Source organism: Plecotus auritus (assembly GCF_963455305.1).
Source record: "Plecotus auritus genome assembly, chromosome: 5".
NCBI classification, from domain to species: domain Eukaryota; kingdom Metazoa; phylum Chordata; class Mammalia; order Chiroptera; family Vespertilionidae; genus Plecotus; species Plecotus auritus.
In genome coordinates this window covers 21,403,982-21,428,130 of record NC_137776.1, presented here as the reverse complement: position 1 = coordinate 21,428,130, position 24,149 = coordinate 21,403,982, and the positions used below count along the sequence as shown (strand labels likewise).

General features: G+C 40.5%; 1 protein-coding gene across 3 annotated transcripts in view; it reads right to left on the bottom strand.

The window, feature by feature from the left end:
- XRCC5 (X-ray repair cross complementing 5) overlaps positions 1–24,149 on the bottom strand; it is a 104,682-nt gene that overhangs the window by 58,074 nt on the left and 22,459 nt on the right. For 2 of the 3 annotated variants that reach the window (XM_080671282.1, XM_080671281.1), the window contains exons 9-14: positions 21,317–21,429; positions 15,997–16,059; positions 13,924–14,061; positions 12,477–12,567; positions 9,610–9,743; positions 6,134–6,330 (exon numbers count right to left, since the gene is read on the bottom strand). In XM_080671282.1, the coding sequence (XP_080527408.1) occupies positions 6,134–6,330; positions 9,610–9,743; positions 12,477–12,567; positions 13,924–14,061; positions 15,997–16,059; positions 21,317–21,429 (736 nt within the window). The remainder of the gene's footprint in view (positions 1–6,133; positions 6,331–9,609; positions 9,744–12,476; positions 12,568–13,923; positions 14,062–15,996; positions 16,060–21,316; positions 21,430–24,149) is intronic. The other variant, XM_080671283.1, reaches the window with a different exon arrangement.

The window sequence follows — 24,149 nt, the reverse complement described above, 5'->3', positions numbered from 1 at the left end:
GGTTCGATGCCGGTCAGGGGCATGTACCTTGGTTGCGGGCACATCCCCAGTGGGAGGTGTGCAGGAGGCGGCTGATCGATGTTTCTCTCTCATCGATGTTTCTGGCTCTCTGTCCCTCTCCCTTCCTCTCTGTGAAATATCAATAAAATATATTTAAAAACAAAAAAAACAAAACTATGAACAAATTCCTATACGCACTGTGGGCCCGGGACGAGTCGGCTGATAAGCAGGACAGGCAGCGGCAACCGGAGGGCCGGATAAATGTCCTCGGCGGGCCACATGTGGCCCGTGGGCCATAGTTTGAGGACCGCTGCTGTACACAGAAAACCCTAAAGACGCCATCAAAAAATTATTAGACTTAATAAATGAATTTGGCAATGTAGCAGGATACAAAATTAATGCCAAGAAATCTATGGCATTTTTATACACCAATAGTGAACTTACAAAAAGAGAGATTAAAAAAAACAATCCCATTTACCATGGCACCAAAAAAATTAAGATACCTAGGAATAAACTTAACTAAGGAGGTAAAAGACCTCAACTCGGAAAACTACAGGACACTGAAAAAAGAGATAGTGGAAGACATAAACAGATAGAAGAACATACCATGTTCATGGATTGGTAGAATCAACATCATTAAAATGTCCATACTACCCAAAACAACCTATAGATTCAATGCACTCCCCATTAAAATACCAACGGCATATTTCACAGACCTAGAAGGAACGCTCCAAAAATTCATCTGGAATAAAAAAAAGACCCCGAATAGCTGCAGCAATCCTGAGAAGGAAGAACAAGTAGGAGGGATCTCAATACCAGATACCAAGCTGTATTACAAAGCCACTTTTCTCAAAACTGTCTGGTACTGGCACAAGAACAGACATATAGTCCAATGGAATAGAATGGAGAACCCAGAAATCGACCCAAACCACTATGCTCAATTAATATTTGACAAAGGAGGTAAGAACATACAATGGAGTCAAGACGGTCTCTTCAATAAATGGTGTTGGGAAAATTGGACAGATACATGCAAAAAAATAAAACTAGACCACCAACTTACACCATACACAAAATAAACTCAAAATGGATAAAGGACTTAAACATAAGACAGGAAACCATAAAAATACTAGAGGAATCCATAGGCAGTGAAATCTCAGACATACGCTGAAGCAATTTCTTCACTGATACCGCTCCTAGGGCAATGGAAACTAAAGAGAAAATAAACAAATGGGACTACATCAAAATAAAAAGCTTTTGCACAGCAAAAGAAACCATCAACAAAACAACAAGAAAGCCCACTGCATGGGAGAACATATTTGCCAATGTTATCACCAATAAGGGTTTAATCTCCAACATTTACAGGGAACTCATACAACTTAACAAAAGAAAGATAAACAACCCCATCAAAAAATGGACAATGGATCTAAATAGATACTTTTCAAAAGAGGACATAAGGAAGGCCAAGAGACATATGAAAACATGCTCAAAGTCACTAATCATCCAAGAGATGCAAATCAAAATGACAATGCAGTACCATTTCACATCTGTCAGAAAGGCTATCATCAACAAATCAAAAAACGACAAGTGCTGGAGAAGATGCAGAGAAAAAGGAACCCTCATGCACTGCTGGTGGGAATGCAGACTGCTGCAGCCACTGTGGAGAACAGTATGGAGTTTCCTCAAAAAACTAAAAATGGAACTCTCATTTGACCCAGTAATCCCACTTTTAGGAATATATCCCAAGAAACTAGAAACACCAATCAGAAAGGATATATGCACCCCTATGTTCATAGCAGTACACTTTACCATAGCTAAGATTTGGAAACAGCCTTAGTGCCCATCAGCAGATGAGTGGATTAAAAAACTGTGGTACATCTACACAATGGAATACTACGCTGTGGTAAAAACAAAGGAATTCTTACCATATGCAACAGCATGGATGGAACTGGAGAGCATTATGCTAAGCGAAATAAGCCAGTCAGAGAAAGATAAATATCACATGATCTCACTCATTTGTGGAATATAATGAACAACATAAACTGATGAACAAAAACAGATCCAGAGACAGAGAAGCATTGATCAGACCATCAAACCTCAGAGGGAAGGTAGGGGAGGGCCGGGGTAAGGGGGAAAGATCAACCAAAGGACTTGTATGCATGCATATAAGCCTAACCAATGGACACAGATACCAGGGGACTGCAGGCATGAGTGGGGGGGGGGGGGGATGGGAGGGCAATGGGGGGATAAGGACACATATATAATACCTTAATCAATAAAGAAAAAAATAAAAAATAGAAAAATAAATAAAATAAAATGCTTACCATGTACTAGTCACTATGCTAACTGTATTTAAAGTATCTCAGTTAAACTTCACAATAACGCTATGTGTTAGTTATTATTATTGTCTTTTACAAATGAACAAGCCAAGGTTCAAAAGGGCCTGACCTTGTCTAAAGCACAATTAGTAAAGGGTCCACAACTAGTCCTCAACTCTTAGTAACCACTCTCCTATGCAGCCTCCTGAAAGGCAGGTGTCTGTTATGGCCACTTGACACAGAACCACTTGCCAATTTAACCACTATTAAAGGGAAATGCTTGGGTCTGATCCAAATGTATCCAATTCCAGAATCAATGCTATTAGCCACTATATTAACCCGAAGTGAAAGGAGTGGGTTTGAGGTAAATCTAATACATCTTGGTAAACCAACTAGATATGGAAAGTAGAAAAGTGATGACTTCCTGGAAAATAGGTGTCATTCACTAAAATAGAGAATAAAAAAATAGCATGAATTGGGGTTTAAAAGGAGCATGGAAGAAAAAAGATGATGAAGTCTATTCTGGACACATTAAAGCTGAAGTAATGACAGCCACTTAAGATACAGTGGATAGGCTGGAAATATGTCAGGATGGACAGATACTTAGTAGTTTTTGAAGATGTGCATGTGAAATAATCAAAGGTCCTAGAACAGCCGTGGGCAAACTACGGCCCGCGGGCCGGATCTGGCCCGTTCGGCTGTTCTATCCGGCCCACGGAGCCGAAAGAGTGGAGGGTTCTCTTGCTCTCCCCTCTGCTCCTTTACTTTGAATTTATATTAGTTCACACAAACACTCCATCCATGCTTTTGTTCCTGCCCTCCGGTCCAGTTTAAGAACCCATTGTGGCCCTTGAGTCAAAAAGTTTGCCCACCCCTGTTAGAAACATGCATTGTGAAGGCAATGTGGCACAATGGGTGAGAGTGCAAGCTTTAGAGCTGGACTCCTGCATTTAAATCCTCACTCCAACATGTAGTCAGCTGTGATCTTGGGCAAGTTTGTTGTCTTCTCTAAGCTTCAGTATCTCCAGCTTTGAGATGGGGGTTATAAAAGAACCTACTTCAGAGGATGGCCCAAAGGATCTAAAAAGGTAATATATGTCAAGCAAAGCATTCAGCACATACCTGTGTCCAATAAGTGTCAGCTCTTTGTGAGGAAGAGTCCTACAAAACATCCACATTTAAGGTTGGTGGGGAAAGAAAGCAGACCCCAGAGGAATCGAAGCAGGAGCTGTCAAAGATTTAGACAGAAACACCTGGAGAAGCTGAAGTTAAGCAAGATATATGAGTTCCAAGAGGCAAAGAATAACTGACAATGTCAAGTGCTACTAAGAGGTGAAGAAAGAAAGGGCTGCCAAGCTAAAGTACATTTAAGCAGTTGGTGTCTTTTGGAAGAACAGTTTCAGGGAAGCAGTGGGGGCAGGAACCCGAGACAATGAGTGCCCAATAAAGAATCAGTGTAGACTATTCTTCCAATTAGCCTGGCTTATGGAAGGAAAGAAAATGATAGGTAGTAACTAGAGGGGGAAGCGAGAGATTTATTTTATTTTGTTACAGAGGAAAGAAATATAGTGTTAATGTGAGGGAAAGGAGCTGGCACAAAGGGAGAAGCTGAAAATACAGAAAGAGGGAAGAAATTAGTATTGGACTAAGGTACCAGATTAGACAGGAGGTGACATCTCAGGACACAGGTGGAAGGATTAACTTGGGAAACATGATACTATTATTACTTTGGGTTCTGACTACTGCCTTCCCTTCTAAATAGTTCAAAATGCTTATTAAATTAAATATTAATTTAAGAGATATTATTACAATATCTGTTGAGATGATGCTGTTTTTAGATGGAGACACTCTCATAAAGGTAAAATTATTTAACCAAAATCACATAAAGAATTCAAAGCTGGAATGAAGACTCGTGATTTCCAGTCCAGGGCTCTTTGTGTTGGCCTCTGACACTTCCTGAACTGACATTTGCTCACTCCCCAGTCTTTGTCCCTTGCCCCTACACAGGAAATATGTACCCTGGATACAGAGATACTGAATATACACAAAAGTATAATTAGTTTTTAGCAATTTTCTTCTCTTTGGGGAGACCACCTCCAAAGCTGATGGGTACCTTACCATAAATATTAAGGGTTTCAAGAACCTTGCAGAAGGGGCTGAATCTTTCTTATTAAATATAGAAAGTACTCAATAAATATTTGTTAAATGCATCACTTCTGCAGTTCTTAAAAACAAAGATTTCTGAAGAAAGGTAGGGAATGGGAGTGTGAGTGGGTGTGTGTGGGTGTGAGTGGGTGTGGGTGAGCGAGATAATTCTCAGGCCCCAGGAAACACTCAAGCTTCCAGAAAGAGTGAGGGGTAGGATTAGAGCTGAAGGTGTCATCACAGCAGGGACCAAATCACAGAACAACAGCCTCTCAGTTTTTTTTTATAGTCAGCTAATATACATTTTAATCAAGGGGAGAAGGGGAAATGACCCCTTTCTTTCCCACAACAGCAGAAGGTAATCAGGATCAGGAATTGGAGCCTTAACACAGACAGAGAATAGCTAATGACTGCGGTGAGGCCAAAGCAAGGCTGCCATGGGAAGAAAAGGACTTCAAATTTCATTAAACTGTTCTAAAGTACTAATCCCGAGGGATATAGGTAGATGAGGCCAGCAGAGAGAGAGTAAACTTCCAGTGACAGCCTTTCTATGTAGAAGAAAGCGTTACAGGCTAAAGAGAAACAGAAAGCTCTCCAGAATGTATCAGGAAAGCACGTGATAGAATCTATCAATCCCATGATTATTATTTTTTTTTTTTCAATTCTAACAAAGCCAGGGGTATTAATCTCTAAAAAGCCACAGAAAGCATAAAGCTTTCTATTCAACTTGGAAGATAATTCATTAAATTAGCAATTTACAGAACCCTGTGAAGGTTTCTGGAAATTACTCAGTACTCTTCCAATGGGGTATTTACAAATAAGCTTTACTTGTCAATAAAGATACAGCTGTGGGAAGGAAAAAAAAAATGTGGCCTAAACCTAGATCACAGAATCCAATCTAAATAAATGAACAGATCATTTTGATTTGGGAGGAAAAGTCACCAATAACCAAACCTAAAACTGGTAAAAAATCAATGTTATACACCCAAATGATTCTGGATAATAAAAAACCATTTCTTATGGTTTGTTTTTGTTTTGTTTTGAATGGAAATTGATACAGATTCTGAAAAGAATTTGCTGAAGGGAAGAAAAAATTTAATAGCTTCCTGAAAACTTGATTTGAGAATTATATGAAAAGCATTTTGCTATCCACAATGCAAACACCTCATCATTGCTATAACCAAGTACATCACTGACACAGGGCCAGGTTTTTTCATTACCCTTCCCACTTTTCCTCCAAAAATCTCACTGACATTCTCCTGATACCTAACCTCCCAAACAAAAAACCTTATGACCTTCACCCCTCTCCTCTCATCCCTAGCACCCTACTTTAGAAAATGGTAAAACTTAGTATTAGATAATCAAAACTGTTTAGCCTTCGTGTGTGTGTGTGTGTGTGTGTGTGTGTGTGTGTGTGTGTGTGTGTGTGTTAAGCAAGAATTTGATGCTGATTAAAAAGCCAACAGTCCAGAAGGTAGCTCTCCATTCCAGGTGAATAACAAGAATAAAATAGACCTACAATGCACAGATGAGAAACCAGTATTTTCAAGGCCAGGGTCAAATAACCAAAAGTTTCTTCCTCCCACAACCAACCGTCAGTCCTGGAGCCCCAGTCTATGATTACCACCAATCTTATGTTGTCTAATGTGAAATGCAACCATAGCATTACTTACTTGTCTTGGAAAATGTCCTGAGCAGTCAGTTGATCCTTTTTCTTGATGGCTTCAGTCAGAGGGAATAGGGTCTTTATTTTGGAGAGAGGAATCTCACAGTTAGCTGTCACCTCAGTGGGGGGATCCAGCATATTTAGAACATGCTGCTGAACTGGGGGCAGAGGCTCCTGAGGATGTAGAGCTCTGTGCAGCAGACACTGTGGGGAAAGTATAAGGATTTTAAAATGCAAGTAAATAGCAAAGGCCATTTGACATCCAGTTGTCAAAAACATGGAAGAATTTATACTTGATTACACTTAGACTACTAAAGCATTCACTGAGTCAGGCCTTACATGTTAAGCTTTTTATTTCTAATTTTAGAACAAAAGTTGTTTCCCCCCCTCCCCCCTCATTATTTAAAGGAATTATAAACATTAAAAAACAAAAACAAAAACAGGCACTTTCTCTTGTGTAGAAGATCCCTCAAAATTACAGCGGGCCCTAATATGGACCTGAGCTAGTTAAGGATGCTTTAAGAAGTGAGTTAAGAGGAAGTCGAGGGTCTCTCCATCCACAGCTCCCACCCCCTCAGAAATAGGCCCTCCACTGCTCTGTGAGGAAGAGTTTGCCTGAAAAAGCTGCACGTGATCATTTTCAGTTTTGGGGGTTCAGAAAAGCCTATGTCCTGCTGTCACTGAGTTCATCCAGGACTGGAATACTCCTTCCCTTCAACCCTCGCCTATGCCTCCCCTTGCTCAGCATAAGTCAGCTCTCTTTTCAACTTCCCGTTTCCCTTAATCCAATCTACACCTCCCAATTCCTTTGGCCCAAGATTCAGAAATTCATATTTCCCTGTATTTTAGTAACTCTTTAATAGTTTCATACTATAACCTCTTTATCTGACCTTTATATGCTACCTTTAATTATGAAAATTTTGACAAATGTGGCACTGGAACACTTCTTCCCTAATAGTGATTATTATAAACTTCATTAAAACTCTACTATTTGGATATTTTAAAAAAGGAGAAAAGCCTGGAAAACACATAAAAGGAAAATCGGCTTTTTATTACACCCTCCTGAAAAAAACAACAGCCTTTCTCGAGAAAGAAATTAAAAGCACCCTAACTTGACTTCTTTCTTTCTAAAAGCTCCGAGTATTGAGAAACCAAGATGGCGGCATAGGTAAACACCTAAACTGCTGCCTCGCACAACAATTTCAAAACTACAACTAAAAGACAAAACGGACACCATCCAGAACCACAGGAAAGCTGGCTGAGTGAAAATTCTACAACTAGAAGAAAAGAGAAAAGCTCACAGAATTGGAGGTACGGCAAAGGGTCTTTGTGCGCGCAGAGAGGAAGGGTGGCTGAGAGCCTGGCTGACTTTCTCTGGCGGAAAGGGGAAGGAAGCCCCCGACCGCACTGAGCCCCAGTTCTGACTGCAGTGAACCCCAGTTCCAGGCGAGCCCCTGGGGACCCACGCTATTGTGGGGGGAGTCTGGACTCTCGGGCGGAGACTCGGGAGCCGGGGAAGGCGGAGGACTGAAAGCGTGCGCGTGCCAGTGCGCACAAAGGCTGCGGAGGTTGCCACAGGCTTTCCCTAGTGGAAGGGAGTCAGAGGCTCCTGAATTCACTGAGCCCCAGTTCTGACTGCACTGAACCCCAGTTCCAGGCGAGCCCCTGGGGACCCACGCTCTTGTGGGGGGAGTCTGGACTCTCGGGCGGAGACTCGGGAGCCGGGAAGGCAGAGGTCTGAAGGCACGCACGTGCGCACAAGGGCAAGGCTGACGGGAAGCCAAGACTGAGACTCCACCCCATCCAAGCTGAGCACAGAGGCTATTGCAATTAGGCAAGTCTAATCCTATAAGGCTGTCTCCAGCACCGAACTTCTCCCAGCATAGACACAGCTGATCCCTACAGCCAACTGGCCTGGAGGTCAATTCTTCCCAGTGATACCAACAACAATAAAGACTTAATTACAACAAGGCTGTACACACAGTCCACAAAGGGGTGCACCAAGAGTGTCCACCTCAGGTTAACTGGGGAGGCAGACCCACTGGGCCGTATTGGAAACCTAGCACACAAATCTACCTTACCAACTCAGGGAAGCAGTAAAAATGCGGCGTCAAAGATTCAGATCACAAACGAAAGAAATGGAGGAAAACAAACGACTGGATATAGAATTCAAAACCACGGTTATAAGGCTTTTTAAGAATATCCTAGAAAAGGCCGATAAATATAACGAGACCCTCTAAGATATGAAAAAGGACCAACTAGAAATTAAACATACACTGACTGAAATAAAAAATATTATACAGAGACCCAAAAACAGACAAGAGGAACACAAAAATCAAGTCAAAGAATTGAATTACAAAGAAGCAAAAAACACTCAACCGAAAAAGCAAAAAGCAAAAAAAAAAAATCCAAAAAGTTGAAGATAATGTAAGAAGACTCTGGGACAACTTCAAGCGTACCAACATCAGAATTATGGGGGTGCCAGAAGAAGAGAGAGAGCAAGATACTGAAAACCTATTTAAAGAAATAATGACCGAAAACTTCCCCCACCTGGTGAAAGAAATAGACTTACAAGTCCAGGAAGCGCACAGAACCCCAAACAAAAGGAATCCAAAGAGGACCACACCAAGACACATCATAATTAAAATGCCAAGAGCAAAAGACAAAGAGAGAATATTAAAAGCAGCAAGAGAAAAACAGTTAGTTACCTACAAGGGAGCACCCATACGACTGTCAGCTGATTTCTCAACAGAAACTATGCAGGCCAGACGGGAGTGGCAAGAAATTTTCAATGTGATGAATAGCAAGAACCTACAACCAAGATTACTCTACCCAGCAAAGCTATCATTCAGAATTGAAGGGCAGATAAAGAGTTTCACAGACAAGAAAAAGCTAAAGGAGTTCATCACCACCAAACCAGTATTATATGAAATGCTTAAAGGTATTCTTAAAGAAGAGGAAGAAGAAAAAAGTAAAGAGAAAAATTATGAACAACAAATACATATCTATCAACAAGTGAACCTAAAAATCAAGTGAATTAAAAACCTGAGGAACAGAATAATCTGGTGAATATAATAGAATCAGGGGCATAGAAAGGGAGTGGACTGATAATTCTCAGGGGGAAAGGGGTATGGGGGGTTCATGAAGAGACTGGACAAAAATCATACACCTATGGATGAGGACAGTGGTGGGGAGGTAAGGGCAGAAGGTGGGGTGGGAAATGGGTGGAGGGGAGCTATGGGGGGAAAAAGGAGAAATAATTGTAATAATCTGAATAAAGATTTATTTAAAAAATAAATAAATAAATAAAAGCTCCAAGTATTTTTCTCTTTTAGTAGAAAGAAGGTGACTTTCTTCCATTAAACTTATAGAGCAACTGAGGGGATTAAAAACATTTGCTAGTGACTGGTCAATTACCCTAATTTTTCACTCAGTTCTCTTTCATTTAAAAAAAGTATGATTGGTTCATCTTTCTTTTCTCACCTGAAATAATCTCTGAAATTGAGGATTTGGGATTTTGGTGGTTGGAAATAAGTCTTCAATGGTGTCCCCCTCTTCATCTTTCTTGACCAAGCTCATGGAGTCAATTAGAGCATCGACAGCACTTAACTGTGACTCTAAAACAAGGATAAACGAAGAAGCAGAAAGAAAAATAGACTATTATTTTCCACTAAAACAAATGCTTTCCACTCATAGCTATTCATAGCAATACTGGCAGGTTACACAGCCCTGGCTCTGCCAAATACAGTCTCTAGTTATGCAAATCATTTACCTTGGTCTTGGTTTTCTTATATGTAAAAATGAGTTATTTAGAGTAACTGGTCTCTTAGGTCCTTCCCAGTTCTACCATTCCGTGAACTTTTGACAATGGAAATCATATCAAAAGCAAGAGCGTTTAGCCCTGGCCAATGTGGCTTAGTTGGTTGAACATTATCACATGCACCAAGAGACTGCTGTCAGGGCACATGCCCAGTTTTTGGGCTCCATCCCCAGCAGAAGGTGTGCAGGAGGCAGCTGACTGATGTTCCTCTCTGATGTTTCTCCCTCTCCCTGCCTTCCTCTAAAATCAATAAAAACATATTTTAAATAAATAAAAAAAAAAAGACTTTGTTCCAGTGGAATGCCACACAAACCACAGATCACAGCCACACAAAACCCAACCTGTATATGGCAATTCAAAATATTCAGAATTCAATGAATTAATATTAAAAAGAAATTAGTAATTAAAGGAGAAAAACATTTAAAAAGCCGTGGCCAGTGTGGCTCAGTTGGTTGGTCATGGTCCCATGCATTAAAAGGTTGCTGGCTCTATTCGCAGCACATGCCCAGGTTGTGGGCTCAATCTCCAGTAGGGGGTGTGTGGGAGGCAGCCAACTGATGTTTCCCTCTCATATTGATATTACTCTCTCTTCCTCTCTAAAAATCAATATAAATGTTTTTAAAAAGAAAAGAAAAAAACATTAACTTTATAAGGATTTAATATAACTTGTATCACAGTTTAACAGGAAGAAAACATTGGAGCAGAGTGAGCAGATTCCTTCACAACCCCCCCAAGTCAGAAGGAGCCCTTTCCTCTCACAAACCTCATGCCACTAAGCACACTCTGCATATATGCATATTTGTGTTCATGCCTTATTCAAACTCTAAAGATCCTTAAGAGCAAAAACATGACTTCCTTTTCTTTACGACTTTTCTAAAACCTAAAAGAAAGCAATGCTCCTCAATAAAAATCGACCTAGTCAACAAAAATGACATGTCCCAAGGCAATGTGGATGAAAGGCAACTCTCTCAAAAATGCTTCTACTTAAACTACCATGTGTCACTTTCATGCTGCTGATTCATACAGTAGTTCAGTCCCTAAAAGCTGAGGTGCTAATTTTGGATCATCCACAGTCACTAGACAAAAGGTAGAAAGAATAAGCGGTTCCTGAAACACCCATTATGCTTCTGTCCGTCATTGTTACAAATTTCCCTTTTGAACAGCTACTACAGAAGGAAAGAGCATGCAGATATTTATCATAAAACCTTCCTATTCCATTTTTGGACTTTCTAGGGGACTTCAGGCACTGGCACAGCCATCACCATCGTAAGCTGACTACGTAAGCAACATAGTAGGTGGTACCTGTGTATGAACATGCAGTGATTTTCATTTGCCATTACAAGCTATCAGGCCGTATCAGGCCAGATCACTCTAGCACTGCACACCCCTACATAAATGTCTACTTGGGAAATACGCCAAACAGTTTTAATAATACATTTTTCCAATGGAGAAAATGCAAACAAAAATGTCAACTCACAGAAAATAAATCAACAGGTCAAGAGATATTTAATGTTTTAGGTCCTGAGTGAATGGTGTATGTCCATAATTTCTCAACAAAGTTCTCTTTTTAAAATGTTCTGCTCATTTAAAGTTTGGGATTATTAAGAGGTAGGGATAGACTGCTCTAACACATGGGCAGCTTCTGGGTGTTGAAGTCCATGCCTGGCTCCCCCATGATGCAGAGGGACTCATTTCTAACAGAAGGGAAAGACACAAGCCCCTGAAGCCCATTTGTTTCTTGGCTTTCCTACTGCAAACTTCTCCCAAACAGTCTAACCACAGAAACACACAGAGAAACCAGCTTTGAGAGTCACCTGCCATTCCCTAATCCTACAATGAGACAGAGAAAAACTTGTAAACTAAAACATCTGCTTGTCATTTTGTGTTCTTTGTGGTATGTTCTCTAAATCTGGCCCACTACTATATTTTGTTACAACTGTCTTAAACTGTGAGCTCTCTGGAAGATAGGATCTGCATCTGTGAGACTCATTCTGTGCAGCCCCGGACATTTGCAGCCAGATGCTTAATAATGGCCTTTCCACGCCAAGCTCAAAGTAACTCCTGGAAATGAGGAACAGTGCGACTTAAACTGTTACCATGAAACTACAAAGAAAGGGCAAAGAGAAAAGGTAATCTCCAGCACTATTACTCTTCAAGTCAAAGTTGTAACATATTTTATGTATGACACTAAAGTCCCAGGTTTAATACTATATGTCAACTCACTTCCGTAAAGGGCAAACCTACTCACAACTAGAGAATGTACATCCATTTCTAACAAGCTGCTTCCTAGATATAAATCCTAAGTCAGAAGGGGGAACCTAGAGAGTGTTTGGAGAGTTCAGGGCAAACCTATCCTTATTACTGGAAAAACACACGATGAACCACCTTCATTACTGTATATGATGCGACTTGGACCCAACTAATTCCATCCTGTGAAACCTTGGCCCCAGCCAATGACTGCAGACAGGTGATTTCCCAAGAACAGTTTGTGCTTAGAGCCAATTAGTGAGCAAAATGGAAATAAACTCACCCGTGGGAGTGTATTTCTTATTATTTTTCAATGATGAAAACATGTATTGCCGCAAGTCTTCCATGAAAGGCAGCTGCACATACACCAAACACTAATGAGAAAGAAAGGAGGTAAAAGCAAAAACAATCCAATTAATAAAAAAATATAAAACTGGTCCCAAATGCTGTGAAAGTGGCACAACAAAAATATTTTCGAAAATCAGAAGGCCCAATGCTGGTGCATGGAAAGTACAGTGTTTTGATTACCGTTATTAGCTGTACACAGCTGCAAAGAGTACAGAGAATATTAAACATGAAAGACATGCTTCAAAGAAAGACTACCAAAGAATACCTGGAAAATGTATGCCCAATACAATAAATGAGAAGAGTCATAGGTGATGGGGAGGCTGATGTGCAAGTCAAGTCATTTGCTGTCCCTTTTTCAGTTCTGCCACAGTAAGTTCTTTGAGAAATAGAAAATATAAGAAATGCAGACCTGTATTTTAAATAGGACATCGCTAACCAAACTCACTTTCACAAGGATCACAACAAAATCTCATCTTCAATCTTTATTCATAGTAAATAAAGGCTGTTGTAAAAAAATAGAGGTAATCTATTCCTATTAGGTTCTGAGATTGTCAAAAAGGATGATAACAAAGAGAAGGTCACTGAATAGGGCAAACAGGAGGTCATGGTTAACCTTTAGTGATTTGATAAAAAGGTCCTTTACATACTCATATTAACTTATGTCCTTCCATTGCAACTGAACATGTGGTTCATAGGCCAGCAACATCAACATTACTTAGGAGTTTGTGAGAAATGTAGAATCCCAGGCACCACCCCAGAATACGGAATCAGAATTCACTTTAACAAGCAGAATTCACTTTAACAAGTGTGGGGCTCGGCTACAGTGTTTGGACAGGTTCAAGCCTTGGATTGATGAGAGGGCACAGTCCTCTCGTGGCCACGTGCAAGTCCCAGCTTGGAGGGCAGAACCCTCCCAGCACAATTATAGTCAACAGCTATAGTTGTAAGCTTGAACCTATGGTCCAAACACGTGGCCCTACGTGCCTAAGTGATATAGGCTGCAAGTAAACAAAGCTTGATCAGGTGCATGTAATTGAGTAGGATTGAAACCCACAGAATGTTGTAAACATCTTGACCACGCCCTTACTTTGCCTCCTGGCATCTGGCTATAAAATAAAGACACAGGAAGCAGCTGTCTTAAACTGTGAGCTCTCTGGAAGATAGGATCTACATCTGTGAGACTCATTCTCTTGTCTTTCATTCTCGTCTGTCTTTTCTAAGCCTTTCAGCCGACCCCCCTCAGGTTCACCCTTGGCCGTGCTGGCGCGGCACAAACAAGCTGTCTCAAGTGATTCCCACATACATTCACAGTTAAGAAGCACTCTTTAGAATAAAGAAACTGAAGGGGGAAAAATCATGAAAAAGAGCCCTGTGGGTTTTACCTCATAGCTGTCCTTGATATGAGGAAAAGCCAAGCCAACCTGAGGATTAGATCTCCTGTCGTAAGCATAGCGAACTATGGCCACCATGGCCAATTCATCCAAAGCACGAATCAGGGAGGAAAGGGCCACCGCGGCTGCCTAGTAAGAAAGATACAGCATTAACACATATCCAACACAGGAGAGTTTTCACAACGGAACCACACACTCCTAAGACTGTGTTCCACGGTCTTCCTGTTTCAGATTTAAATTTATTTATTTATTTTTAATCCTCACCCAAGGATATTTTTCCATTGATTTTTAGAGAGAGTGGAAGAGAGAAGGAGGAGCCTGCAACCAAGGTACATGTCCTTGACCGGAATCGAACCCAGGACTCTTCGGTCTGCAGGCTGACGCTCTATCCACTGAGAAACACCAGCTAGGACTCAGATTTTTTTTTTAAGTGCACCATCACCCACTTCAAGGCCACACTCTACCCATTTGCATTTGATCACATTTACTTTACCTCTTCTGGAACTTTACTTCATCATCTAAATCCTCTTATCACTTCAATCTTCCTTATCCTCTGAATTCATACCCTCACTCTCTACATAAACTCAAGTCTCAGCCTTCCTAAACAAAATCTTTCTTTGTCCCACTTTCTCCATAAATGACTACATGTATCTTTCTTTCCTTTCACCTCTAAATTCCATGAAATAATCACCTTGTTGTCGTCACTGCTTAGCACAAGATTGTTCTTCAATCTAATCCATCTACTGACCTGACTGTCTTACTGAAATTATCTTCTGAAGTCACCCATGACCTCCTAATTGCTAAGCCCTTGGCTCCCATTTTACTTGACCTCTCAGTAGCATCTGACCATCCCCTTTCCCTGCACTTTCTCCTTTGGCTTCAGAGTAACACTCTCTCCTGATTATTATACATTGTGAGCCACTCATCCCTTGGTTCTTCTCTTCCTCCAACTAACTTGACACTCTGCTCTTGACCTTTCCCTCCTTCTCTTACTCTAAAGCTCTACTTGGGGATGATTTTATCCAGTCTCATGAGATGATGAATCAAAAGTCTGTATATTTAGCTTTAACATTCTTGTAAAATCCAGACTTATATTCAGCAGAAGTTAACAATGCCATTAAGATGTGTTGACAATATATCCCAAAACTGCATGATCACCAACAGGATCTGATTTAGGAGAAACCCAGGAACTCGGATTTTTAAATTGGAGGATATTAAAGCCTATTGTGCTCTAGTAAATCTGTGCAGTACCAAGTGTTTTCTCCTAATGTCAACTGTTCTGATGGAATAATAGCATATCCATTCACTAGATTTGCAGCCAGCTACCCTTCAGAAGTGAGGAGAAAGAGAGGATTAAGAGGACTAGATCCTTACACCATCATCCTCCCCCTCATCCCAAACAAGCCTTCTACATCTACTAATTTTAAATACAAATATTTGGAGACTTGCTTCAGTAGTCTTAAAAAGACACTATATTCTAATCTTCCAGCTTAGATCAGCATCTCCAAGGAAATAAGTTCTGACTTGGAAGCCACACAGAAAATATTTACAGAGAGGGCAGGTTCACGTGAGTGTAGGATGCAAGAGTCATGGGTTTTTAGCCACGCAGAAACCAGCCTGAAAACAGAATCTCTCGGGAAGGTGGGGGTTGGAAAAGACAAATTTCTCAATGACAGAAGTGGTCCAGAGAGACAGTGAAGCTCATCTCCATGACACTAGAGCCAGTACTAAATGTCCAATATCCATAACAATGAAAATGTCAACCTGACCCCAACCTTTCGGATCATGGGACCCTGAGATCCCCATACTAAAGGCATGTGTTCAAATGTTTTTGTTTTTAACATTCACCGGCTGTCTGATGGTAGGATTATTTCCTAAGGCCTTGTGCTCATGCTATGACAAATTCATTAGTCATTTCTTCATTTTCAGAGTTAAAGGACAATGAATTTCCCAACTGCCGTTACAATAATTAATGTCATTTTAAACTATAAATGTCCCAAACAATTCACTTGAAATGACAATTTAATTCTGTGGCACTACCTCAAAGACCCATTGTCAACTCACCTCATCATCTTTTGCTGCAAAGACTTTTAGAACTTGATTTCCCATGAAATATTTCCTGTGGACCTACAAAAGTAAGTGAGGAAAGAATCAGTTATGATCCAAAATAAGCTATACATAAAACCATAATGCCACAGTTTGCTAAGAAATTCCATTCAAAATGTTCTTACTGAAAAACATTGACAATAAAAACAACATATTACCTAAGATTCAACACAATAAATATATGAGCATTTAATATGCATCAACATTGTTCTGGGTACTTTAAATACAATAATGAACAGGATATAGATTGTTCTGAGGAGCTTAGATAAATATTAAATTAACCACAGTGCAGTACTAACACACAGCGCTACAAAGACACAGGAGTAGTCCTATAATACAGTATTACAGTTTGGTGCCACAAGAGCACAAAAGAAGGGCATCTAGTTTGGTCATGAGGGCTCAGGGAAGGCTTCTGCAATGGTGACACCTAAGTTAAGATTTAAAGGATGTGTTCGGAACAGAAATAAAAAGTCTGGCCACAAATATCCTGGGCAGAGATAATAGTGTGTTAGTCTAGAGTGACAAAACACAGAAAGTATATTTGGGGAATTGCTTCTGGAGTAGTACAGTGCCACAGTGCAAGGGGAAAGGGGGAAACTAGCGAGATTGGCAATAATCAATCATGAAGTCTCTTATCAGCAAAATTAAGTGGTCCTAAGAGCAATGAAGAAGTGCAAAGAGACCAGAGCAAAGAACTAAACAGAGGGGCAGCACTGGAGGAAGGGTAACTAAAGCAAAAATAAACACTGTATGTTCTTTTGCCTCCTTTAGTTACTCATCTATCACAGTATCAAAGGGGTCAAAGATGAGAAAATGAACACTGCCGAAACCGGTTTGGCTCAGCGGATAGAGCGTCGATCTGCGGACTGAGAGGTCCCAGGTTCGATTCCAGTCAAGGGCGCGTACCTTGGTTGTGGGTACATCCCCAGTGGGAGGTGTGCAGGAGGCAGCTGATCGATGTTTCTCTCTCATCGATGTTTCTAGCTCTCTATCCCTCTACCTTCCTCTCTGTAAAATAGCAATAAAATATATATTTAAAAAAAGAGAGAGAAAATGAACACTGAAGAGTTCCCACCTGCACCTTTTGAATAAAATGAGAGAACTTCTCTCATCTAGGGGCCCTTGAGCCTGAAGCTTATTTATAAGAACATGCCATATGGTGTATAAGGCAATGTTTCTAAAATGTTTTGTGTTTCTTTTGCCCTTCCACCTCTAAAGCTGAGAAATTATGAGCACTGTCATAGTAGCTCAAGACTAAGTCTCAAAAGTATGGGTGTGAGGCCCATGTAATTCAAATTCCCTCCATCTCCACATCCATTCCCCATTTGGGAACCATTATTTGAAGAAATATGGGAATAATCCTATATTTTTAGTTTGCTACATTTATATAGATTTGCCCTCCTATTAGAAATTGTAATAGTTCTTGATTGATTAAAGAAGAGCTAATGAAATCTCTTCCTAAGGCATCTAAATGACTTTTCAAAAGACAGCCAGACATTTAGGGGAAGTTCTGGCTAAATTCTTATCCGTCTATAATTACATATCCAGAATACTGACAACCTGGAGAAAGACAAATTGAAAGGACTCTTGAAAATTTTAAAAAGAAAAGTAATTCACATTTCAAAAAAAGAAAAAAATATCCCAAACCAAAAATCCTATTTTATAGAATGAAAACTTTCACATCAATTCAATCCAGAAATGTTAGTTTCCCTCACTTTAAGGGAATTTGAAAACTGTGATTTTATCAATTTAATAATAACTACTCATCTGTTACAAGGTACATGCTTACACTTTCTTTTTTAAAAAAAATATATTTCATTGATTTTTTACAGAGAGGAAGGGAGGAGGAGAGGGAGAGAGAGTTAGAAACATCGAAGAGAGAGAAACATCGATTATTTGCCTCCTGCACACTCCCTACTGGGGATGTGCCCACAACCAAGGTAGATGGCCTTGACCGGAATCGAACCTGGGACCCTTCAATCCGCAGGCCGACGCTCTATCCACTGAGCCAAACCAGTCAGGGCTTATACTTCCTTAGTTGACAAGATGATGTGTATACATTTGTTAAGATAATACACAAAAGCAGGTATGTAAAACTTAGACTATTCAAAAATGAGGCTGTCCATCTGGTGGGCAGATTACAACTGATCAATGGCATAAGCTTTGGAATCAGAGACCTGATTCAAAACCCACCTCTTCCACCTTCTAGCTAGGTGACCTTGGGCCAGTTATTTAACAGCTCTGAAGCTCAATTTCCTAATGTATAAAATACATATCATAGCACCTACCTAAGAGGGTCATAAAAGAATGAAATGGGAATTTATATAAAACTAGTGACCCGGTGCACAAAATTCGTGCACATTAAAAGGGGATTAGAGGAAATAATTTAATATTGCAATTTGCCCTTTCTCTATAATAGAAGTGTCAGAGATGAAAGAAAATTAGTAAATGTATATGAAAACCTTCCTCCTGTCAGAGTCTGGGGCATACCACGGGACCCAGAGTCAAGTCCCTGCCCACCCACATGCACCTCAAAATTGCGTGAGACCCAGACCCGGCCAACCTCCCCCCCCCCACCCCGCCCATTGGGCTAGATCCAGACTTGGCCAGTCCCACCCTTGTCAAGCCCTGCTAGGCAGGGGGCATAGCCTGAGGTCCCCCAGCCCAGACCGGGGTGGGGGTGTGCCTTGAGGTCCTCTGTCAAGTCCTGCCAGGTGAGGGACATGACCTGAGATCCCCTGTCAAGCCCTGCTGGGTGGGGGGCGCAGCCTCAGGCCCCCCGGCCCAGCATAGGGAGGGGAGCGCAGCCTCAGGTCCACCATCAAGCCCCGCTGGGCAGGGGCGTGGCCTAAGTTCCCCTGACCCAGCACTGGGGGTGCACCTTGAGGTCCCCCGTCAAGCCCCGCTGGGTGGGGGGGCATGGCTTGAGGTCTCCTGTCAAGCCCAGTCAGGCAGGGGGGTGCAGCCTCAGGACCCCTGGCCCAGTGCTGGGGCAGGGGGCGCGGCCTAAGGTCCCCTGTCAAGCCTCATGGGGGCAGGGGAGGGCATAGCCTCACGTCCCTGCTGATTGCTCCTGCTGATTGCTCATTAACGCTTGTTATGGGCACTTGGCCTCAGCTGTGGATGCAGCCATCTTTGTGACAGAGTGATGGTCAATTAGCATATTCCCTCTTTATTAGATAGGATGCTTAGTATAATGACAGGAGTATTATAATCACTCAATAAATGATAGCTATTATATTATCATCATTGTACCTGTCTGAGATTATACTTAAGATAAAAACAGTTTAGAGCTTAAAAACAAAGTCAATTTAGAAAATAATTCATGACTTAAAAGTTAAAATCTTTTTAAAAGGTGAAGGGATTAAGAAAAACAACAACAACAACAAAAAAAAACCCTCATAGACACAGACAACAGTACAGTGATTACCAGGAGGAAAGGGGGACAAGGGGAGGTAGAAGAGGATAGAGGGGGATAAATGGTGATGGAAGGAGACACGACTTGATAATACAATACACAAATTATGTATTATAGAATTGTATACCTGAAACCTATATAATTTTATTAATCAATGCCACCCCAATAAATTCAATAAAAAGTTTTTAAGAAATGGAAAATATACTTTTTGTTCAGCTCATTCTTCCTTGCTTTGCCATTCACTAAATAGGCTCCCCCAGTCCCAGCCAGGCATAGATGATTTCAATTTTTTGAGTTCTGAATTACACTTGCAGATTTTTTTGTCTTATTTTGTTGTTGTTGTTAATATATTTTTATTGATTTCAGAGAGGAAGGGAGAGGGAGAGAGAGATAGAAACATCAATGATGAGAGAGAATCATTGATCGGCTGCCTCCTGCACACCCTCCACTGGGGAATCCAGCCAGCATGTGCCCTTGACTGGAATTGAACCCTTCAGTCCGCAGGCCGATGCTCTATCCACTGAGCCAAACAGTAGGGCTGCAGATGTTTTGAATAGGTCTTTTCTGCCTGTCTGGAATTAGGAAGACTACTTTCCAATAGGCCAGTTTGTACAAACAGGTCTGACTAAAGGTTCTGTTTCACTGAAAAGACTCATAACCAAAAATTTTAAGTTTACATACCTCCCAAAGTGAGTTCACTTTGAGAAGTATATAAAGCATATTTAGTATAATTTGTTAGAAAATTATTAGAGACTCTCAAATCCCAAAAAGTATTCTCACCATTAAAATCTCATCAACTTTAAGTAAATCTTCCCAATTTTCAGCTTATGGGTCTTAAAAATGTATCTAACAACTGGCACATATCATGAAAAGGATTTTCCCAACTTCAATGAATTATTCTAACACTGAATTACACAGGGACTATATGCTTAAACAACATGAAGAAGTTCAAACCCAATATACTGGGTAATATTTATTTTTATTATAAATCTCAATTGAGTTCATCTAGAATCAACAAAAATCTTTATCCCTATAAAGCCTGAAAAGATACATTTTATACTGATTCATTTTCATTCACCTCACGAATAATTTTATCTAAGATATCCAGGAATCTTTAATAACCCTTTCTAGGGCAGTATATGGTATCCCAGGGCCTTCAGTGAATTACTGCATTTCCCACTGTGTCTATTTTGTGTATCTCTGCATTGGTATGTAAAAAGCATATGACATGAACAAATTTCACATCTTGGACCTCTCTGCTGGGCATTGAGATGAAAGGTGACTAGTATAAATCAATGATATTCTAAGAGGTCTACTGACATTCAAAACCCAGCTAGACCTTCATTCCTATAAACACTCCATTATACATAACAGTTTCGAAAAGGCAATGTAATAGCAAAGAACTAGATACTGTTTCTTTAAGGCTACTATGAGCTATGATTGACAGCAAAGCTAAAAAGTGACTTTCAATTAAATCTATTCTTCTGACTTTTCTCCATCTTGATTTTCTCTTCAAAAATCAAAGATAGTGTCCTGGCTGGTTTGGCTCAGTGGATAGAGTATCAGCCTGCAGACTAAAAGGTCCTGGGTTCAATTCTGGTCAGGGAGCATATGCCTGGGTTGCAGGCTCCATCACCCCACTGGGGGTGTGTAGGAGGCAGCTGATCATTGATGTTTATCTCTCTCTCCATTTTCCTTCCTCTCTAATCAATAAAAACATATTTTTAAAAAGTCAAAGATAGTGACATTAACGCCCAGACTACATTTTATAAATAAAAGGACCCATCAAAATCACACCATCTCAAATAACAAGAAAAAGGTCACTTATTTTGTTCATAATTAGTAAACTAAGTCCTGTACCTGAGAAGCTCTACAAAATCCCAAAACAGAGAAACACTTCCCCTCTGATTTGTATTTCATTTGTTCCTCATCCACTTTAGAGAAAGGAATGATATCACTCCCATAGCGGAACCCTAGAGAACAAGAGAAGAGCATTTGTTAAGCATACGGGGCCTCATTCTCTATGAGCTGAAATTAGCCCTCCGCATACACTAACAATACATGCACACTCCAGATCAAGCCTCCATATACTATTCCCTAAAATCAAATTTCTGCCCCTTGTGATGGAGAAGCAGCAGATACACAAACAACATCTACAAAAAGAGTCAATTAAAATCCAATTACATTTTTTAAGTACATATTCTGCAATTTAGTTACTTAATGATTATCCAGCCTAGAGGAAAGAATATAGCAAATGCAATGAACTAGTTATTCTCTAAAGATAAAGCATGGTTGACTAAAATATAACCATGATTTGTAAACATAACAACATGAACATATTTCTTCAGAAACCTGGAGAACCCAGAGAAAATGCCCACAGGAAATTTTCAAAACAAAATGTTATCAAAAATTCATACAAGTGCCTAATGGAAGAAGCCAAAACTTTTCTATTTAGAAACATTCAATTGATAAGTTAAATATTTTTCTGCACTTGAATTTATTTTATTTCTGGGATTGGATTGTCTACTTTTTTTTAATTAGGTTGCTCATATAAATATAAGCTCTTGTTTTCTTTTTTGTTGTTGTTAATCCTCATCCAAGGATATCTTTCCATTGATTTATAGAGAGTGGAAGAGAGAGGGAAAGACAGAGAGATAAACATCAATGTGAGAGAAACACATCGATTGGTTGCCTAACCAGGGCCTGGGCCAGGAAGGAGCCTGCAACTGAGGTATGTGCCTTGACTGTAATCGAACCCGGGACCCTTCAGTTAGCAGGCTGACACTAATCCATTGAGCCAAACTGGCTAGGGTGGCTCTTGGTTTCTAAAAAAAAGCAAACACAAAACTCCCACTCTGTCCAAGGCCTCTGCTCTATGGGAGGTCATGCTCTTTCAATATACAGTGTTATATATTTTGTGGGGAGAAGTATCATCAAAATCCAAGGATTCTGGCTTTGGGTAAAAGGAAAGGAGAAGTATATGGACCTTGTCCAGGAAACAAAAAAACTTGTGTGTTTGAGGCAGAGTCGGCGATCCAGCATTTATTTGTTACTGTCAATCTGTTGATGTCATATATTTAATTTTTTTAAATAAATCTTTATTGTTCAGATTATTACAATTGTTCCTTTTTTCCCCCCATAGCTCCCCTCCACCTGGTTCCCACCCCACCCTTTGCCCTTACCTCCCTCCCACTGTCCTCATCCATAGGTGTACGATTTTTGTCCAGTCTCTTCCAGCACGCCCCACACCCCTCCCCGCCCCCAAGAATTGTCAGTCCACTCCCTTTCTATGCCCCTGATTCTATTATATTCAACAGTTTATTCTGTTCATCAGATTTTTTATTCACTAGATTTTTAGATTCACTTGTTGAAAGATATGTATTTGTTGCTCATAATTTTTATCTTTACCTTTTTCTTCTTCTTCCTCTTCTTTAAGAATACCTTTCAGCATTTCATATAATACTGGTTTGGTGTTGATGAACTCCTTTAGCTCTTTATCTGCCCTTCAATTCTGAATGATAGTTTTGCTGGGTAGAGTAATCTTGGTTGTAGGTTCTTGCTATTCATCACTTTGAATATTTCTTGCCACTCCCCTCTGGCCTGCATAGTTTCTGTTGAGAAATCAGCTGACAATCGTATGGGTGCTCCCTTGTAGGTAATTAACTGTTTTTCTCTTGCTGCTTTTAATATTCTTTGTCTTTTGCTCTTGGCATTTTAATTATGGTATGTCTTGGTGTGGTCCTCTTTGGATTCCTTTTGTTTGGGGTTCTGTGCGCTTCCTGGACTTGTAAGTCTATTTCTTTCACCAGGTGGGGGAAGTTTTCGGTCATTATTTCTTCAAATAGGTTTTCAGTATCTTGCTCTCTCTCTTCTTCTGGCACCCCCATAATTCGGATGTTGGTACGCTTGAGGTTGTCCCAGAGGCTCCTTACACTATCTTCAAATTTTTGGATTCTTTTTTCTTTTTGCTTTTCCAGTTGAGTGTTTTTTGCTTCTTTGTATTTCAAATCTTTGACTTGATTCTTGTGGTCCTCTAGTCTGCCGTTAGGCCTCTGTATAATATTTTTTATTTCAGTCAGTGTATGTTTAATTTCTAATTGGCCCTTTTTCATATCCTCAAGGGTCTCGCTAAATTTATCGGCCTTTTCTAGAAAATTCTTGAAAAACCTTTAAACCGTGGTTTTGAACTCTATATCCTGTAGTTTGCTTTCCTCCATTTCTTTCATTTGTGACTTGTTTCTTTGTCTCTGCATTTTCGTTGCTTCCCTGAGTTGACAGAGTGGCATTGTGTGCTAGGTGTCCTATAGGGCCCAGTGGCTCAGCCTCCCCATTTACCTGAGGTGGACACTCTTGGTGCACCCCTTTGTGGGCTGTGTGCACAGTCTTGTTGTAGTTAAGCCTTGATTGTTGTTGGTATCACTGGGAGGAATTGACCTCCAGGCCAATTGGCTGTGAGGTTCAGCTGTGTCTACGCTGGGAGAACTTCTGTGCTGGAGACACCCTTTTGAGACAAGATTTGCAAAATTGCAAAAGCCTCTGTACTCAGGTTGGATGGGGCGGAGTCTCAGGGCAGAGCAGACAGCCTTGGCTTCCTGTCAGCCCTGCCCTATGAGGCCCCTGGGTCTCAGTGTCCCTCAGTAATCGCTGCAAGCACCTCTGAGAGAAAACCGCCCTCAAGTTTCGCCCGCTGCCA